The following is a 19,481-nucleotide window of genomic DNA, read 5'->3' on the forward strand; positions in this document are numbered from 1 at the left end:
ACTGAGAGCTGGGCTGAAGGGCGTGGTCGTTGACTCTGGCTATGGAAGATTTCGGTCGTTTTGCAGCTTGTAGAGTTGTGAGTGACAACAGGATGTTTCAATTCGAACGACATGCGGGAAATAGATATACAGTTACATCGGAGAGTTGTCGACGCTGGTTCTCCTCGAGGCAGAGAAGCTGAAACGTCGATCGTCCCCTCCATGCAGATGATGAGGACTCGAAAGATCTAGACCGTACAGAAGGTATGTTTCTCCGACGAGAGACTTTGTCACAAACTGCGAGAATGTCAGAGAATCGTCAACAATGATTCGGTCGGAACAAGCGCGGAAGGGACCGAGAAGTAAGTTACCATCAAACGATCGAGACGCTATTCGGCGAACAATGTCGAGTAAGCACAGCTCTCGTTCAGTCTGAAAGAGAGAAAGCGCTCACGTTGACGATGGCGTAGACAGCTGATACACCCGTTGAGAATCGCATGTAGTCGATCGAGCAAATCACTTCGAGTGTGACATGTTGGGGCAGACCTTCGATGTCGTCGTCTCCGAGGGTCAACTCGTAAGCGTAAGGTCGTCCAGCTTCGTGTACCTCCGGAGGATTCAAGAATCGTTCGAGAAGAGGATTGTAGACCATCGGTAGAGGAGCACCGTCATCTGCGAGGACAGGGCAACTCGTCAGCTGGGTCACGAAAAGCGTCGGCGATTGCGCGACAACCGAAAGATGCGCTCTTCTCGCCATCAACCATAAACGCACGAAGGAGTAGGAGAAAACTCACAAAGAGCGGAGGATAACAGTTGAAAGGTCGTAAACAGATCTTGAAGGAAATACGGGTTCGAAAGTTGCGAACGATGGAGGAGAGCGGTCGTCCATTTGTCATCGAGGGCTGAAACGGTACCACAGAGTTCTCCGTATAGATCGAGGATTTCCATCTGAAGTGTTTGCAGAGCAGTGTAGTGTTCGGCGGGCCAAGGACCTTGAAGCGATAATTCGTAGCGAGTCATCGTCGCGGCTTGAGTCGATTTCGCGAGTCGAGCCCGAAGAGTTCCGATATTCTTGATAATCGCTTTCGGAGGTTTCGAAGCTCCATGCTTGACGTTTGCGAAACTGACGATTTGAGCGAAACATGCCCCGAGTCGATCGATTACTTTCGCGTAGGTTTTGCGAATCGAAATCTTCTGAGTCGCTACCGGAGGGACGTAAGTCCAGACGAAAGCGATGCTGATACCTGTCGGAAGAAGAGCAGCGTCAGTTCTCCATGCAGCGAAGGGAGATTGGAAAGGGAAAGAAAGCCTACCGATGAGAACACACACCATTCGTCTCCAAGCAATGGGCCATCCCCACCCGACAGACGACGGCGCCGGATTGTGAGCATTCTGCCAGCTGTAACCGATGATCAAGACACTCGTGACGGCGGGTAAAATACCCTTCATAGGGGGCATAACGTGACTGTTTGAGGATAAAGGGTCAGTACAACTCAGAGAAGGGCGGAAGAAGACGACTGCGACGACTCACATCCGCCAGAAGAAGATCGGAAAGAGACCGAAAGCGAAGACGACTGCGACGGCGTAAGGATTTCCTTTCCCTCGTTGAGCCGCGATCGACCAAATCAGCAATCCGTAGACCGCTCCTCCAAACGTGCCGAAGACACGCAAGATGAAGCCGAACACAGTGTCCCCGACCCATTGAGTAGTCGTGAGCGCAATCATGATGACTACCCAGACCCCTCGTTCTCGTTGGAAAAACATCGATGTCGAAGGGAAGTAAGCTGGCATCGTGCAAATACCTAAGCCATTCGATCCAATCAGGGTCAGTCACGCCGGAAAAAGAGACAATCCAGACGAACGAGACCGCTTACCCATTAGAACCGCAGCTTTCAATCCGAAAAGTACATCTTTCCTGGTAATTCTCTCGCCAAAGTTCGCTATTCTGACTCCAGCTAACTGCCAAGCCGTCTTCGGAGGTCGATAATCGGGATGTCGACCTGCTGAGAATGATCGAATGTCGAGGTCTCCAGTCGAATCGGGATCCTGCAAAAGTGAACTCAAGAGATTTAGTTGAAGCTTCTTGTGGTCAGACATTCTCTGAAACCTTACCTCGTCGTCGGCTCCTTCTTGTGCACTCGTCTTGTCGAATCGAGCTTTGGACCAATCCGGGAACCAGATTCTAATCAACAGCCGGGAAGAATTCACGTCAGCTCTTCTTTCGCTCGAACGTTAATCAAAAGGTCGAGATGCTCACCGAGGTCTTCTCCTCTTCTTCTCGATACGCAACACCGATTCGAATACATCGACGAGAGCCTCCGACCATCCAAGTAACGACGACTGATAGGAGAACGCCCAGAACAATCCTCGATGACTGGGGGTCAGGAAATCTTCGTCGTGAGGGTTCGGCGGTTCGAGTCCGGCTCCGTAGGGATCGAACAGTTTCGCGAAGGGTCGGATGACGTCGAGTCGTTTCTCGTTTCGATAGGCATGTAGTGCAGATTTGAGTTCTTCGAGTTGTTGCTCCGATTTCCGGATTTGTTCGTCGACGAGTTTGTCGTCTTGACGGAAGAGGTAACTCCAAGTATTCTCCGTCGACTTGACGCGGTGGATCGTTTCAATAAGGTGACCGACGACGCGGTCATTCGTCGACAGAAGTTCTTCGGACGTCGTGCTGAGAAGTCGAACGATTTCCTCGATGTGTTCTTCGTCGCGACTAGATCAGCGGACCGAGTCAGCACACTCAAACTGAATCAGTGACTGAGGAGAAACGGCCTACGGATTTGACAGGAAATCTTCGAGATCTGCGTACCTCATCGAGGCGACGAGGCCGACCGGTTTGATGTCGACGTGAGGGTGAAGAACGTCGTGGAGGAGAGACGATAGACTGACGTGACTCGAACGATCTCGATGACGATGTCGGGAACGAGAACGAGGTTTCATCTCCTTGAGCGATTGAACGGTCTTTTCTCGACGCAGTTCGAGCGAGGAACGAGAGTGGTGAGATTCGGAACTGCTGCCGACAATCGGATTCGAGCGACTTCGGCGATATGCGGGAGTCTTAAGAGGTGAAGGAGGCGAAAGAGGCGAGCCTCGAATAGAATCGGGTTGACTGCCTCGTCGAGATCGATCTGATTGTTGCTTCCTCTTCTCGTTGTCGAGAGCTTCGGCCAGAGCTTTCGAGTTCGCAGCATCCTTCGATTCTTGCAGAGCAGGACTGCGAGCCGGGGAAGATGGTCGAGTCGAAGCAGGAGTGTCGTCAGGTGATGCGACAGTCGAAGGCGGTCCCGAACGACCCAAGTGAATCGTGAGTTGATCAGCGACTACTCCTCCTTTCGAATCTGAGAAGTCGCGATGAAGGTGTTTGCTGACAACGTCGTAGAAACGAACGAAACCGGCTAAGAACGACCCGAGGTTCAGGATCGCGAGCTCAGCACGGTAGAGATGAAGAGAGACTCACTGGTTCGAGCCGTCAATATTCGCATCTTCTGCAAGACCCCCGTCAAATCTTTCCCGTTTACCCTCGCGAAATTGATCTCCCTCGTCAAATTCGCTTCCGCCGTATTCATCAACGCCAGACTAGCCATCGCTTGTCCCGTCACCTCCTTGATCTCTGCAAATTCGAGCCAATCTGCCGTTCTCGGGTTCGCTTTCAACATCTCCCGTTGTCGTTGAATTACTTGACGGAGAGGGGTGAGAGTTGCGATCGTTCGATCCGAGAATTGGTGAGCGAGGGTTTCAGGGAAGACGAAGAGGGAGCAAAGAATGATAATCGCGTGTTGGCAGGCGAAAGGGATGAAGAATGTGAGACCGATTGAATAGTAGGCGTAAGGAAAGAGGACTCCGAGCGTCAACGAGATGACTTGGAGCTGCAGTGCGGCCGAGTCAGTATCGAGAGAGCGAACAGAAAAACGAATTGAACTCACGATGATCGCGAAAATGCACCCAAAGAGGGCGGGACCGGGACCGAGATAACCTCGAAGCCAAAGGAAGAATCCACAGGCTACTCCTAGGAATACTCCGCAGACTGCGCTGCTTGCTGGTTCGAGGAATTTGCCGCTGTAGAGATCGTTCGTGACTAGGTCCGAGATCTCAGCTGCCGAGTAGCCTTGATTGAGGTAAGGTTGTGCTGAGAGAGTCGAGAATTCAGCTTGAGTCCAGTGATATCGACTACGGGCGGCATGAGCGATTGCGACTACCGAGAGACGAGTACAAGTCAGCTCCCTGAATCTCGGCGAGAGAGAACGAAAACACCTCGCGGAGGCCAAAAACCGCATGGAGGTGAAGAAGAGAAAGCTGTGCGAACTCACGAGCTAGAGTCGCCCAGGCCCACGAGATCGAGACGAGGAGGAACTGGAAGAAGGTCTGTTCGAGTTGATTCGCGATTGGGAGAGCCGCGGGTGAAATGACGGAAACGACGAGAACGAGGAATCCAGCTCGTCCCATTGCGACTTGACTCGGATGTGCGAGGACTGTTCCAGAAGCAGTTCACGGTCAGCTAGAGGATCACAACGTCATTGTGTTGACTCACTGAGTACTAAGCCACACCAGGAAGCGATAGTCGACCGAAGAACTGGTCGTAGGCCTTTCCAGTTGAGTTTTGACGGTACCCACGCGAGCGATTCAGGGATTGAAGGTGAATGACCTCCGAGCCTCTTTGACCAACTCTTCTTCGACGCTGTATTCTTTCCCGAGTCGCCTGTACCGCTGTTGGAAGAGGTTGGCGAAGGTTCCTCAGTTGTCGAAGACGGAGGGTAAGTGTGTTTCTCCTGCGAGTTCCGGCTTTGTCCTAACTCCTGATCTCCCTCATGATGTCTACTCGTCCATCCACCGTTGTCCCGACCGGTCTCCGGGTCCGCTGCGAAACCAACATGCCGTTCTTCTTCATCTCGACTCCCTCTCCTGCTCGACCGATTCGACGGCGATACTGCTTCGTCAACGATGATCCTAGGGAGCCTCTGTTCCAACTGTTCTACTTCTGAATCGTCATCGCGGTCGTCGTCGAGGTCAAATTGTGGTTTGTTTCTTCGGTCTGAAGATGTCATTCAACTCGTTGGTTTGAACACCTCTAGCGTCGGTCTGGTGCTGCTCAGATCAAACGACTAAGCTTACGAGCTTCTCTGGGTCGCTGGCGAGTCGTAAGGAATCGGTGAGTGGATGAAAGTGTTGACTCCGAAATCCGATCGAGAAATTTTCGAAAGTCAGTCACGTTCACGAATTCTTCGTTTACAGCGATCTCGCCCGCAAAGATTCGATGAATTAAGGGAAGCGAAACACATTGGAATGAAATTGTAAAAGCAAATGGCAAGATTTTAGTTGGCAAAAAAGGGAAGAAAAACACATAAATCAAAATAACCTCGACGACGATGCGCTCATTACTCTCTCCGTGCGCATCATACACTGCTCCTCCACACTCTTCACTGTCTCCTATCCTCGCCAGCTCCGCCTCGCCCTCATTTCGATAACCCGTTCAACTCTCTGACTCTCTCTCATCCGTTTAACTCATTTAGTTCTTGGCCGAAGGAGGGTTGTCTGCGGGTGAATCGATGCGTCAGGATCCGGTATGCGAACGGTGTATTCCTGTGTGAGATGACAACGATGCGAAACTGGTACTTACAGACAATCTTTCGGGCCTTGAGAGGTCCCCACTTGAACTTCTTGGTCCAGATGGAAAGAGCTACACAATGCCGAGGTATATTAGGAGTCAGTCGAAGATACGCCACGAACAAGACACTGGAAGGAGGGAGAACTTACCGAGAAGGGAAGTGAGAATGATCGTCGCTTGCATACCCATCTTTTTCCTCTCATCCAATTCGGGTTCCGAAGACCAAGCCAAGAAAGTTGTGACATCCTTTGCCATTTGCGAGGTGGTCGCAGGGGTTCCATCCTCGTAGTCGACGAGTCCATCGTAAAGTACTCGAGCCATTCCGATAGCTCCTCCGGGGAAGTAAGGGTTGTAGTTGAGACCTTCACGGATCTCGACACCAGGGGGAGGGTCGACGTATCCAGTGATCAACGAGTAAACATAATCCTGAAGGGAGAGACGAAAAAACATGAGTTTTCGAAAATTAGCAAAAAGAAAGTTGATCGAGACTTACAGCTCCTCCGTGACGAGCCTTGGTGATGAGAGAAAGATCGGGAGGGAGGGCACCAGCGTTTCCAGCACGGGCAGCTTCCTCGTTGGCGTAAGGAGCGGGCATGTAATCCGAGAGTTTACCGGGTCGTTGGAACATGGATCCTTCGGAATCGGGTCCGTCTTCGTATTCAACTTCTTCAGCCATCGTCTTGACTTCGTCGACGGTGTGCGAGACACCGACGAGGTTACGCCAGGCGATACGGTCGAGGGAATGGCAAGCGGCGCAAACTTCACGGTAGACTTGGTATCCACGACGAATGCTGCACACCGATAAAGGGAGTAAGTCTCAGCTAACCTGGACCGCGTACACGAAAGGGGAAAAAGGACTCACGCAGCGTGATCGAAAGTGTCGAAAGGACCTTTGTGAGCCCAAGGGTATTCAGGAGGGTGGAGACCGTGATCGGCGGGAGATTCGGCCTTGGCTTCAGGTAACAGAGGGTTACCGTACAGCGAAGTGTACCATGCGAGAGTTCCAACCGAAACTGCCGCGAATCCAGCAGCGGTGCGGTTCGAGGTGGCGGCGCGGGAGAAGGCCGACTGTCACATAGTTCAATCGAGAGTACATGGTTGATTTGGGTGGGTCGGAATCGAGTAGGCGATCGAGTTGAAGGAAGAGATGAGATGGAGAAAAGGGTCGACAACGATTGGGCGTCAAGGGAAGGAAACAACGGCAAGAGGGAGGAGACGAGCGGTCAGTAAGGATATATAGAGAGCTCCCAACTGCTTCGAGATGCGCTAGAGCGACTCGGATGCGTCGATTGCGAGGGAATGGGGAATCGTTCTCGGAGGCGGGAGATGGAAATTGAGAGAAACTCACGGGAGAAGCGGCGGTAGAGTGAGATCGGGCGAAGGGGGCGGAAGGGTTCGCAGCCTTGAGGCTCGATCGGAGGAAGGAGAAGCGGCCGGCCATGGTTGACTTGGGAGAGTGAGGGAAAGAGCGAGTTCGACTTTCGTGAGTTCACTTTGTTTCTCGCAACCCTCTCTTTTGGCTCTCTGAGACCGTCAGACTGGTCTGAAATATTATGCGGTTCATCCTATCAAGGTCGCATCCCGAACGAATGAGGTACTACCGTGCGAGACGCACTCAACGTGATCCTAATTCGTAACTCTTCCCTAGCTCAGAGCCCTGGTACCGATGTCTACGCGTGTCAATTAGCCTCGTATGCTCTCTGAACACGCTCTGGATCCCCAGCGCGAGAGACGCGGGAACTCGATATTCCGAGCTTGTTGTCGATTCTCTCTCTCCCTCCACTACTCTCGCTCGACTCCAGGATGGCTAGTGAGAGGCCAGCCTTTCGACCAAACCGCACCAGGGCATCCTTATCCGCCTTCCCGAGCGCTTCCACGTCGAATCCGCTCTTCCCAAACAATGAGAATCGTGAATCAACTTCGACCCTCTCGGCGTCTACAACGAACCCGACACGCAAAAAGAGAGCACAGAGTCTCGGAGGAGATGCGTTGGAAGGACTCAGAAAGCGTACCAAGCTAGAAACTCTGAGGGCGGAAGCAACTATGAACTTTGAATTGAGTCCAAACAAGGCGGACCGCAGGAAAGCAGTGAGTCCCTCCGTCACTCAAGCATATAGAGAACACCTGCTGAAGTTACGATGTGTAGGCTCCTCGACGCTCGATCTTGAAATCAGTCGGAGTAGTTTTCGACAACAATACGGTCAATTTCGGTAGTTCTGCTCGTCGCCCTTCACTCGATCCGACGTCGAACACTACAGACCTCTCCGCATTATCCGCGTTCCAGAAGAAATCGACTCGCCGTCGTTCCTCGATCAAGCCCCTCGAAAATCCAGTAGAGCGCTACGATGATTCGGATCAGGACGAAGAGGAAGACGACGATGATCCGAATGGAAGTCTCGATATGGACATCACAAGGATGGATCACACGGTCGCGTACGACGAGCAGAGCAGGAGGGCTCACCGAGCTAGTCACAGTCGACGAGTCAGTTTCGCTCCTTCTGCGAATGTTCGGTAAGTCTCCGTTCTTCCCTCTCTCATCGACCTATGCCTGACCCCACTATGGATGTTTCAGACACTTCACTCCCGATAAGCCGACTGCTGAAGCACAAAACGCTCAAGCGGCAAGAGAAGCTGCCGAACGAGCCGCTCTCGAACTCGCGGAGCGAACTGGCGATACTTCCTTCCTCTCCAACACGTCTGGGATCAGCGCCGCCGATTTATCAGATGCAGAAGAGGAGGAGGAGGAGGACGAAGACGCGATCGAGAGTGAACCTTCGATGGAAATCGCTGGAGACGAAGTCACTCTCGCATTCAAAGGTCATTTCGCCGGTACTCAACTCCCCGTCTCGGCTTTACAACCGGAAGACGAACAAGAAGAAGACGAGGTCGAGCCTCCGGCACCGGCTGTTGGAGGAGAAGCGGACGAAGATGGTACTCAGGCGATGGATGAAGTTACGAACGATTTCACAAGTCAGAACCTCCTTCAACAACAGACTCAACTCGAACAGCCGGCAGAGCAACAACAGGAGGAGGAATCGAGAGCTCCTAAACCGAATCGACCACGTTTCTCGACGATCGTTCGAGAAGAAGACGATGAAGATGAGGAGATTATGCGATCGCTCGGTTTCGCAAAAGGAGGGAAACCGAGGAAGTCTCGAGTTGGCCTCATGGGACTCGGCGACGTCGAGGAAGAAGGAGAGGACGAGGAGGACATGGAGGAGGAAGAGGGAGAAGGTAGCGATATGGACGCCGACGAAGATGGAACGCAAGCGATGGAAATGACGACGGCAGTCGGGGGGATCATCTCGCAACAGCAGCCTGTAGCCACGGAAGATTCCGAAGACGAAGAAGCCGAATCTGCCGAGGTCTCGATGCAACTCATCGGAGGAAATTCGAACAATTCGAACGACGAATCGATGGATATGGTCGAAGCAACGGCATCTTACGGCTCGATCCTCTCAGCGCCTTTACCTCGACCTTCGCTCGCTCCCGCTCCACGACTCAGTTCCCCTCTTCGAGCTCGTACAGCTTCTCCTCCGAAATCTCCTGCCGCTCCTCTCGCTCGATCGTCAGAATCTCCCATCGTCAGCAGAGCTCAATCCGTTCCTCCTCTCGGCGGTGCTGCTCCTCTCGGTACGCCTTCGAAATCGCCCTTCCGTCGCAGTGGAGGCTATGGAACTCCTTCATCAGGTCGTCGCATGTCGGCTCTACCATCTCCACGACGAGTTATCGCACCCGTCTCCGCCCCAGTTCCCCAGAAGAGTCCCGCTCGAGCTCGATCCCGTTCCGCTTCTCCCGTCAAACAAGGTCCTTTCCTTCCTCCTTCTTCCCTCGCGGGTAAATCGACTCACAAAGTCGCTCAAACTCCTCCTCCCGCTGGAAACCGCTCTTCAGCCTCTCCCGTCAAGTCCGCCCCGAGAACGATGAACAACCGTCCGCGACCTTCATTCGCAGCTGGTCGTTCTCCCGGAGGTAGCCTGTCGTTGAAAGGATTGATGGCCCAACAACAAACGATTTCGCAACCTCAACCTCAGCCCATTGATCACGTCGCGACTGGTGCTGAACCCGATTTGAATCATACTGGAAGCGAATTCGATGCCAGCTTTGACGCTACTCCTGTTAGTTCTCTCTGCTTCTTCTCACGATTCGATCTAGAAGCTGATGGGAGAACTTCTGACTAGGATGGTCCTCAACCCCCGGCTTCGATTCAAGAGTTCTTCGCTGCGACTGGAACAGAATTCGTCAGCGATTTCGTTGGAAGATCTGGAGGTTTCGATTTGAACTCTTCGCGAGTGAGGAGAAAGAGTTTGGCCGCCTCAGCGTTTGGTGACGACAGCAAAGGTAATTGAGTGCAGATCAGAGTCGCCCTCAGAGTGCAAGCTGACTAGTCTTTCTTAATTCCGTCACAGATCGAGCTCCGCCTACGTTCGCCGACAAGGTTGTCGCTGGAGCATGCCAACTTCTCATGCACGATCTCTACCGTAACGTGAGTCGCTACTGCTCTTTCCTCAGACTTCAAGCTTGGACACCCTCCTGACGACCCGTTTTGACAGGATCAACGACTCCTCCTCGAAAGGTTGCAAGAAACTCAAGGCGAATACAACTACATCGACGAATACGTTCAAGCTGGAGAGACCCCTGCCGTGTTCCGAGATTGGGCACAAGCGACTGACGAGGAGAAGATCAATCTCAAGGTTCGCTTGTTCTCATGCTTCACTTTTCTCCGCCGTTCTGATGCTGATTCGACGTTGCATTGCACAGAATCGATTCGCTCAAATGAAGCTACATTTCCTCGTTAATGGAGCGGTCGAATGGAAAGCCACTCGAAACGAAAACATGCAACAAATCGTCAACGCAATGGAGCAACGTCTCGATGAGCTGAGGCACGTGAGTCGTATTTCCCACACTGTCGTGATCTTCTTGCGCGATCTGATGTACCACTCCTCAATAGGATCGTGCGGAACTCGAACAATTCGAGCTTGAATCGGTTCTCCCTTCCCTCGAAGAACGACACGCTGCTCTTCAAGCCGAACTATTGGCGGAACAAACTCTCGACGCAGAGCTCTCAAGCTACACGGCTGATCAGAAGGAAGAACTCGCTCAGCTTCACGCCGACATCGAGGAACAAGAGTACGTCCTTCTTTTGCATCTCGAACCGTCAAAGAGCGATACCACTGACTCGAGACTATAGGGAGCAAATCAACGGTAACCGCTCAAAAGGTATTCCTGGTGCTCGACCTCAATTCGAGAGGGTCGAACAGCAACTTCAGAAGGATCGAACTGTTCTCGAGAACGAGAAGGAAAAGGAGGTCGCTACGAAGGAGAGAATTGTCGAACTCGAAGCTGCTCTTAAGGACAAGCGAACGAAGGCCGATCTGACTCGAATGAAGAGTAAGCTCACTCAGCAATCTCAGCCTTATCTCCCGAGACGTTGCGACTGCTAACAAAGCTACACTTTTCTCTTTCTAGCCGAATTCGAGACCCTGCAACAACTTCACGGCTGGACCCTCACTCGATTCGACTCCAGTATAATCCAATTGCGACACTTTGACGAGCTCGAAGTCGCGTTCGAACTCGATTCGTCCTCCAGTCTCAACGTCGCGAACGCCGAATTCGGACTTGTCGAAACGAAGAAATGGTCAAACCCTCTCGCTTTCGACGTTACGGCGTACCTCGTCGGCAGGATCGCTGAGCATGTCAATGAGGAGCTCAAATCCAGGAATCGAGATCCGAGGGTTCGCGCATCTTCTCGCCTGCTTCTCGTTGCGTTAACTGATTCCGAATTCTGGTCTCGCAGGTTCTCCTTCAACTGATCTCGTCTCAAACCCTCGTACTCCGTCAGATCCGGCATGAGATCTCCCTCGCATCACTCTCCTACCCGATCCATTTCAGCCCGACTACTCAAACTCTCGAGCTCGAAATCTATTCCTCGAAAGCTCGTAAAGCTTTCCTCGTCAGTATACCCATGTCGGAGATCGAACTGGATGTGTCGACCGACGACCACAAGTCGAAGTGGGCTGAACACCTCAGTGCGGAAATACAAGTTAAGTTCGGTGGAAATATTGGGTGAGTCTTCTAACCTCCTCAGGTGGTAGCGAGATGCTGACAAACGTTGTGTTCTGCAGATCGGCCGGACTGGCGATCAACGAACGTTTAAACGATTGTGAGGGTCTGTTGGCGGCTCTCCAGGCTGGAGAAGAAGTTTGCGCGATCGCTGTATAGACTCCTCATCCTCATTTCTCATAGTATACCCCTAGGTCTCCCCATTCTACTCAACACTCTTCGTCTTTCTTTGCTCTCTCTGTTGAATAATCTTTCCCCCCTTCTTGATTTCGTTTTGTCATTCATGATTCTCCATATCATCAAGTTTCTCAACTTGCTAATGAATAGAAACTTTAGACATGTGATACGTGTGAGAAGCTTTGCAACTGAGTGAGAAGAGATCGAAAGCCGAGAGAGGGGGGAACAGATGATACGAAACAATACCACAGAAATGAACACAGAAACGACAGCATACAATAAACGAAGCGAAGAGAAGAGAAGAGGTCTACTATTCATCGACTTTCTCAATCTCAAACACAACGAACTCGTAATATTCTCCCTCCATCACGCTCGCATATTCTCCCATCGCCTCGTCGTTCGTTCCAGATTTGTCTTTCTTCTTGTTGTCCTTTTTGCGAGATGCTTTGTCGGGTACGAGGAAATCGGATAGGGTCGAAATGAGCTTCGCATGTTGTTTGTGTTCAGGCTGCGAAGGGGAGAAAGAGAGTGAGTAAGCGAGTCAGAAAGAGCTCTTTTAGAGGATATGGAGAGGTAGACGCACCTTGATGACGGCACCGAAGTAAGCTGCCGGTAGACCATACCTTAAGACACTCTCGACGTAAGTTCTGACGACTTTGAGGTGCACGAGCAGTTGGAAAAGTTCGGAGAAGTTGATTCTCGATAATCGTAGGAGGTCACCCTAGAGTAGTGTGGGAAGATAGTATGAGTGCCTGTGTAGTCAATAGCGAGAGAGAGTGCGAGACTGACCCAAAGTTGTTTCTCCTGTGCGATGAGATCCTCGAGTTCTCGTTTCCCTTTCTGAATCGCTTCTTCGTCGTATGTGAAGTCCCTCGCGATAAACCTGTAGTCCGTAACGATCAATAACAACGCTCGAGAGAGTGTGTGTAATTGAGAGAAACGCACTTCTTTTCCCGGGCTTTCTGCGAGAATTCATCCTTGATCCTACGGAAAATCGTCACGGAGAACAATACGTACTCTTCATCTTCTGCCAATTTCCTGTTGTTAGGTATTCGTCAGTCTCGATTCCCTCTACAGAAAGGTAGAGAGACGTGAGAACTGACACTGATGAACGAGGCACGACCATTTGAGTTAATCGCTCATAAGACGCATCCCATTCTTTCGTCAAGTTTCTATCGCGCATCCATAGTCAGTAATGGAGATAGAACGTTGACGAGGGGGGCAAAACTCACTTTGGTACGGCAACGAGGACAGTTTCGAGGTATTCAGATTCATTCGTTCCTGCGAAATCTGATGCCGAGACAACATCTGCCAGGGATCTCATCGACAAGTTACCACTGAGCGAGGAGACAAAGACTACGTAAGCACTAAGAGCTGGAAACTCGACACGAACGAGAGAACAAGAAAACATACGATTTCTTCCTCAACGCTTGCGTCAATTGACCTTTAACCACCGCATACTCCTGATTCTTATTCCTCTGACTGTTCTCGATACTCTGAACTTCCTTCATAATCGCCTCTACGACCTCATTCAAGCTTCGACTCTCTGTTCGGAACTTCGATTTATCCCAAGTCCAGGTGTGTTCGCTTTGTCCTTCTTCGGGGAAGACGTAGGATAGGTATGGTCGACCGTCGTCGAGGACTAGGTGGGAGGAGAGGGGGGAAGCTCGGGAGGAGTCGCCGATTTGAGGGTTTGCGGAGGAAGAAGAAGAGGAGGAACCGGAAGACGAAGAAGAAGGGGATGTGAGGGAACGGATCGTGTCGACGGTTTTCTGGACTGCGGTTGTGACGGTAGGATCTTGTTTACCGAGAGTTTCGGACAGGGTGAGGAGGGAAGAGAGAGTTCCAGTCTAGTGGGGGAAACGAAGAGGGAGGTGTTAGCTTTCCCGTGCTCCTTTGAAGGGCGATCGCGCTGGTACAGACATCTCAGGTACTGTGGGACGTCCGGAGTCTCCCGGCAGTACTCCTTGTTCTCGAGAGAGGAGGGTGCAGAGGAGGGGAGATGACACTTTGAAACGGTGCGAGTAGAGACGTACCTTGAACTCTGGGAACTCGACCAAGCTAGCATGACCTAGTTTTCCATTCCCTAATGCTTGTCTCAAGTCCTCGAGTCGTTCATGGGGATCCGAATCGGCTGGCGATGACACGAGCCAAAGTGACGAATCTTTCATCTTCTCTGATCGTCTAAGGTGTTTCTATCGGTCGTAGAGGCGGTTCTGAAGAGATTTGACGAGCTGGCGGAGGTATCGGGAGATGTCGAGCGATGACGAGAGGAAGAGTTAGCTCACAAGCTTCTCTTGCCCTCTTACCACTCGAGCCGCTCCTCTCCAATCACTCAAATGGGTTGCTTTTGCTCCCATATACTCGCTGCAGTACTGAGCACATCTACGCCGACTTGACGCTCTCAATTTTCGCTCCCTGCTTTCGCTCAACCTGTTTCGATGATCGATATCTCGCTCTGTCGACGCTCTCTCGGAAGATCTTCGCCTCGCTAGCCCTGTCTAGATACTTGCTCAGCGTATGTCCAGCAGAAGGCGGCAAAACTATACCCCCGGCCGGACAAGTGCAACAGGGCGGACTCGAAGTGCAACTTGAAGCAACGTCGCGCTCGTGAAGCATTTCAACGCTGTACGGCTCTCTGTCGGCGGTACACGGCTTCCGTCCCTCGCCAAGACTCGTAGCACAGTTGACGCCGTCTCTGGATCGTCCTGACATCAAAAATGATCAAAGCTTTTTTCGGGGAATTTCCACCTCCTTTTCTGTATCGTCGATACAACAGTACTGTCTGCGCAGACTGTCCTCAACTGCTTCGCTATAGTACTCGACTGTAACTTGGACTCTTTTTCCCTCAGGAAGGTTGCGAAGGCTATGACCTCATCCAGAGTTCTCTCCTTTAATCTCTCTCGCTTTATCTCTGCTTTCTCTCTCCTCCTCTTCATCCACACATCTCAGCTCCCTGTGCAAGGCCTTATCTCAAGCTCCTACTCACTCAATCCGGACTGACACTCGTTCAGCGCTACAGCTTTCTCTTCCTCCTACTCACTTCGACCCACTCTCATTCAACGATGGAATCAGTTCACAAGGTGAGTCTGACCTACCAGAACTCCGAGCGGTACATATTGTACTGACGACCGTCGGAACGAACAGATCGTCGATTCGACCAAAGATCTCCTCACTTCCCTCACTTCTGAATCGAATGCTTCCGCTCGTTAGTTCTGACCCCTGCTCTGCGTCTCCGCGAGGAGAGACTGACTCAGAAACATACACTCTGGACGATAGCGTCAACAACGAACAACCAATCCTCAACGACGACCAGTTCGAGTTCACCTTCAGACGACCTATTAGGCGTTACTTCTGGACAAACCTTGCTCGCGACGGATAGAGGAGATGCTCCTTTGAGTGGAGACATCGAGCGACAAAGCGGAACGAACGATGACACTACTGGCGGATACTTGTACGTCTTCGTTTCAGTTTTCGTTTTCGCGAGAATGCAACGTTGACGGCCCCTCCTCCTCTCCTCTTTTCCCCTTACTCCTCCCTTCCACTATCAACTATCAACAATCCTTCTGATGATGGCTACATGCGTGTACAGGCCTTATAGCGCAACAGGAAGGGATTCGACGGGAACTTTCTCTGGAGGCGCAAACGAAGACATCCTGAACCTTGGAGCTGGTGAACTTCCTGGGAAACAATAGATGGACTCAATACTGTAAATAAACGGTCTTCCCTTACTTCGACCTGTGAGGGGCGCAGGTAGCTCGAACGTTCCTCAGCGCGTAATGTTTGAGCTTGATTGCGAGTCGAGAGGGGTCTAGCCTCCCTGTGACGTGCCCGCCCATGACCCTTCGAGGGTTGAGTCACTCTGTGCGAACGGTGTAATCGATCATGCGGTGTCAGCTGAACTAATTTGCGACGTGTGAACGAGCTGCGAGTCTGAAACCGTTTTCGCAACTTTCGTCACTTTTCACTTTCTCGAAACGTTGCACTTCTCCACCTCATCTCTCTCTCTTCCTCACTTCACTTCGTCTCACCTGACTTCACTCACACTCGTCAGTCAACTAGTTACACAGCCTCCTTTCTCCCCACATCCTCTGACCGTCTGACGTTGTCCCTCTCTCTTCTCGCTCTTTCTCTCTCTCTTCCTATTCCCTCCATTTCACACACACAGAGTAGAACGCCAAACATGACTATCCTTGACAAAGCCAAAGAGTTCGCCCAAGACAAGCTCCACAAGGGTGGAAAGTACGTCCAAACCCTCGTCCTTTTTTTCCCTCTCCCTTTCACGCTAACGAACTCTTTCTCGTTGTGAGCAGCAGGGATGATAACGACTACGACAACAACAACAACACTTCCTCATCCTCGGGATACGGGTCCGTCGTCCCTTTCCTCCTCCTCCTCGTCATCGGTTTTAAGCTAATACCTCTCGTTCCTTGATAGTAACACCGATCCTTCCTTCGATCAACGAGGTTCGGATTACCGATCCTCAGATTCCACCTATGGACGTCAACAAGACTCGACTTCATACGGAGATCGTGAGTCTTCAAGCAGTGGATTCGGGAACCAGGATTCGACGTACAACTCGAGGAACCCTACGAGCTCGTCCAGCTACGATAATGATTCGAACAACAAGTAAGCGGATCTTGTGAAAGACCTTGCTCGGGAGATTCGACTGATTTTGGTCCGTCACGTGGTCTCTTGACAGTATGCGAGACGGATCGTACGCAGGAGGAGTAGGTAGTGGAAACAACGATTCTTCCTACGGCAGCGGAGGACAAGACTCGTCGTTCAACAGTCGCAATGATGACTCGTCTTACGGAACCTCCGGACAAGATTCGACTTCGTACGGTAACTCCTCCTCGAACGATTACTCGTCGGGAGGAAGGGGAGAGGGATACGGATCTTCGACTTCAAACCGAGGTGGACAATTCGGAGATAACGAGAGTCGTGGGCAGTTCTCGTCGTCCGAGGATCGCGGAGATTCGTAAGTTGTCACCATCTTTCACCCTGTCTTGACCGACGACCCAAAGCTAACGTTTCTCTCTGTTTGAACGTTCCTCGTCCTTCCAGCTCGTACGGAGGTGACCGATTCGATACCGGTGCCGCAGCCGGAGGAGGAGATTCTTACGGTTCCGGTCAAAACGATTTCGGCGGATCTAACGACTACAACAAGAACTCATCGACGACTTCGGCTGGCTTCGACCGAGGTGACTCGTCGTCGTATGGAGGCAACAATGATTCGTGAGTCCTTTTTCCTTTTTCTGTGATCTGTGCTCCAGTTTTGCGCAGGTCACTGATTCTGCTTTCGTCTGCTCTGTAGCTCGTACGGTCAATCTTCGGACAACTATGGATCGTCCAACACTGGAGACAGCTATGGATCGGGCGGAGGTGACAGCTATGGATCTTCGAACAACCGTCGCGACAACGATTACTAGTTCTTCTGTCGTCTTTTGACTCAGCCACTCACCCTGTTCGGCTTCGACTTGTATTCAATGATCTTAAAGTAGTGAAATCTCGTAACTTGACCTAGGATAAAGCAGTAATTTCAGTCCTCTTTCGTTAAAGTCGTTCGCGTTCTGCTTCTCCCGCTTTACTGGCAAGTTTGCTTGCGGGAGGGGGATCGCGTAAGCAGATCTTGCGAGATCAGCTCGTGAGACAGTTCAGCATGCGATTCGAATGTCGTCGCCGTTGAATATTCGTATATTGGTTCTGACTTCTCCGGCTGAGAACGAACGAGGCAAACTCTCTCGAAGTTCTCGGATCGCCTTCTAGGTTACTACAAATTGTACTGATTGCAAAACTTTGATTGTTCAGATTCTTTGGCCGAGTCACATCATGCATTCGTTTCTTCCAACTTTCTTCTTATCCTTTTTCCCACTCTCTTCTCCTAGATTCGCGTTTGTTATCCACCTTCTTTCGTCTCCGAGCAACCTACCACAGAGGGTGTCTCGACCCACAGTCAACACAAATGCTGTACCTCGCGCTGCACTCCCAGTCGATTTCGATGCCCTTTTCCTCCTTCAATTCTGCCAAATTCGCATAAGTTTGTCTCTGAAGGGTAGGTAGGAAGCCCAAGTGGACTCGCTGCAGTTTCTGGAATTGACGCAGGTGCTCGAGGAGATCCTCTGGGTCGACGATGAAGGAGATGAACGATTTCTTCATGACCGGAACGACGTTTGAAGCCGATCGAGAAGGAATCCATTTGCTCCCGCGAAGATCGAGGACAGCGAGAGTGGAGCCGGAGGAAGAGGCGAGAACATCGAGCAAGTCGAGGGAAGGACCGTCCAAAGATTGGAGCGAGAGATGCGTAAGGGAAGTGAAGTGTGCGAAATCAGCGGGCGTTATCAAGGGGTTCGTTCGAAGATAGTCGTCAAAGGATGGTAAGTATGTTCTGTAGTCGTAAAGGCCTAAATTGAACTTCTTGAGAGAGTTTGGAAGGTACTTGAGGAGCCAGGTTACATCCGACAGCTTGAGCGCCCAAGTTCCAAACGAGACCGATTCGAGAGAAGTCGGATCTTGTGGTAGAAGTCCCTTAATCGTACTGGAAGAGACGTCGATGATGGTGCAGGACTTGAGCGCAAGATTCGTCGAGGGTTGAGCGGAAGTTTCAAGGTCGACGTGAATGTTGTCGACGATGAGGTTCTCGACTCTGTTGAGCTGTGACTTTCCTATGGACCATCGGATGAGGGCGGCGGTGATTCGGTATGTAGTCGTATTACTCGGGTTCGCGAATCGTACAGTTTTAAGCGTCGATTGCGACTTTGCGAGCGCTTTCATGAGTTTCGAACCGTGTTGTTGCGAATTGAAAATGAGCTCGACTTTGACAAGTTGTGGACACGAATCGATGATTGCGTGGTAGAAAGAGAATGCCTTGGTAAATCCTCGAAGCTGGAACGCCAATCGACCGGGTTCTGCCAGGGTCCCGATTTCCGCGACGTAGTCGATGATTCCTTCGAGCGAGAGGACGAGTTGACCTAGGGGAGTGGACAGAGAGGAGTAAAGAGCGAGAGCTTGAGCCCACGTTGCGGCTGAGGCGCGGGGGATCGGACGATAGTAGAGATAGGAACGCGCGAGGGGAAGGAATCGTTTCGAAGTGAGAGCGAGAGCGGCGAAAGTTTGTTGCGATTCGGCTGCAGGGGAGTGAGTCGTGATGATCAGCTGCTTGAGAAGATCGCAGAGAAACAGAGGGAGAACTTACGAGTAGGCTCGGTACTTTTCTCGTGAATGTAGGAAAAAATCGATTCGAGTAACTCGTCGGGAAGATGCATTTCTGCACAAGCGACGAAGCGAGATGTCAGCTATCTTGATCTTGGTGACGTTTACAGCTGCATAGATCCTCCGTCGCAGTGCGAGAGAGACCATCAGAGGTGAGATAACCCGTTCTGACGGATATACCGTTCTTTTCGGCTAGTCTGCCCTACCAATCATGTTCGACACTCTCACTGATACCTACGAGGTCTTCCAGCCGTCCTGCCTTCGAGATGAGCGAATTGGAACGTTTCATCTCTGCCCGACATTTCCTCGTCCTACACGAGCCCAAGGCGGCAGAAGACTCACCTAGCGATCTTACGAGTTGCTGTATGACTTCCTTCGTCGAGATGAGCGAAAGTAGCTAGTCCGAGTGAAGGGTGAGGAAGGAAAGGGTTCACGCAACTTTCTC

At 51.4% G+C, this 19,481-nt stretch overlaps 7 protein-coding genes across 7 annotated transcripts; 3 read left to right on the forward strand and 4 right to left on the reverse strand.

Annotated features, from left to right (window-relative positions):
* Positions 1-132: 132 nt before the first annotated feature.
* Positions 133-5,024, reverse strand: JCM6883_001197 (uncharacterized protein; the record flags this gene model as incomplete). The annotated part of the gene is made up of 14 exons (XM_076632782.1): positions 133-276; positions 351-368; positions 434-651; positions 774-1,223; positions 1,293-1,444; positions 1,511-1,781; positions 1,854-2,025; positions 2,092-2,161; positions 2,237-2,695; positions 2,759-3,377; positions 3,440-3,848; positions 3,906-4,174; positions 4,290-4,451; positions 4,511-5,024. The coding sequence occupies 14 exons, from the start codon at positions 5,022-5,024 to the stop codon at positions 133-135; spliced, it is 3,927 nt and encodes a 1,308-aa protein (XP_076487228.1).
* A 461-nt stretch (positions 5,025-5,485) lies between these two features.
* CYT1 (ubiquinol--cytochrome-c reductase catalytic subunit CYT1) lies at positions 5,486-7,025 on the reverse strand (the record flags this gene model as incomplete). Its single annotated transcript, XM_076632783.1, has 6 exons — positions 5,486-5,511; positions 5,597-5,656; positions 5,734-6,010; positions 6,078-6,375; positions 6,447-6,652; positions 6,933-7,025. The coding sequence occupies 6 exons, from the start codon at positions 7,023-7,025 to the stop codon at positions 5,486-5,488; spliced, it is 960 nt and encodes a 319-aa protein (XP_076487229.1).
* Positions 7,026-7,387: 362 nt separating this feature from the next.
* On the forward strand, positions 7,388-11,806 carry JCM6883_001199 (uncharacterized protein; the record flags this gene model as incomplete). Its single annotated transcript, XM_076632784.1, has 12 exons — positions 7,388-7,672; positions 7,731-8,095; positions 8,157-9,702; positions 9,766-9,925; positions 9,994-10,070; positions 10,138-10,278; positions 10,346-10,471; positions 10,536-10,714; positions 10,776-10,975; positions 11,054-11,319; positions 11,382-11,650; positions 11,710-11,806. The coding sequence occupies 12 exons, from the start codon at positions 7,388-7,390 to the stop codon at positions 11,804-11,806; spliced, it is 3,711 nt and encodes a 1,236-aa protein (XP_076487230.1).
* Positions 11,807-12,134: 328 nt separating this feature from the next.
* On the reverse strand, positions 12,135-13,995 carry VMA5 (H(+)-transporting V1 sector ATPase subunit C; the record flags this gene model as incomplete). The annotated part of the gene is made up of 8 exons (XM_076632785.1): positions 12,135-12,332; positions 12,408-12,545; positions 12,614-12,707; positions 12,770-12,862; positions 12,928-12,996; positions 13,057-13,161; positions 13,238-13,674; positions 13,861-13,995. The coding sequence occupies 8 exons, from the start codon at positions 13,993-13,995 to the stop codon at positions 12,135-12,137; spliced, it is 1,269 nt and encodes a 422-aa protein (XP_076487231.1).
* Positions 13,996-14,889: 894 nt separating this feature from the next.
* JCM6883_001201 (uncharacterized protein) lies at positions 14,890-15,519 on the forward strand (the record flags this gene model as incomplete). The annotated part of the gene is made up of 4 exons (XM_076632786.1): positions 14,890-14,907; positions 14,972-15,032; positions 15,104-15,278; positions 15,417-15,519. The coding sequence occupies 4 exons, from the start codon at positions 14,890-14,892 to the stop codon at positions 15,517-15,519; spliced, it is 357 nt and encodes a 118-aa protein (XP_076487232.1).
* A 488-nt stretch (positions 15,520-16,007) lies between these two features.
* On the forward strand, positions 16,008-17,256 carry JCM6883_001202 (uncharacterized protein; the record flags this gene model as incomplete). Its single annotated transcript, XM_076632787.1, has 6 exons — positions 16,008-16,066; positions 16,138-16,194; positions 16,262-16,453; positions 16,527-16,805; positions 16,892-17,062; positions 17,142-17,256. 6 exons carry the CDS (start codon positions 16,008-16,010, stop codon positions 17,254-17,256), a joined length of 873 nt encoding a protein of 290 aa, XP_076487233.1.
* A 496-nt stretch (positions 17,257-17,752) lies between these two features.
* Positions 17,753-19,338, reverse strand: JCM6883_001203 (uncharacterized protein; the record flags this gene model as incomplete). Its single annotated transcript, XM_076632788.1, has 3 exons — positions 17,753-18,951; positions 19,020-19,091; positions 19,275-19,338. The coding sequence occupies 3 exons, from the start codon at positions 19,336-19,338 to the stop codon at positions 17,753-17,755; spliced, it is 1,335 nt and encodes a 444-aa protein (XP_076487234.1).
* Positions 19,339-19,481: the final 143 nt, after the last annotated feature.

The sequence above is a fragment of the Sporobolomyces salmoneus genome (assembly GCF_050403485.1).
Source record: "Sporobolomyces salmoneus JCM6883 DNA, S_salmoneus_JCM6883_v1_ctg30, whole genome shotgun sequence".
NCBI classification, from domain to species: Eukaryota; Fungi; Basidiomycota; class Microbotryomycetes; order Sporidiobolales; family Sporidiobolaceae; genus Sporobolomyces; species Sporobolomyces salmoneus.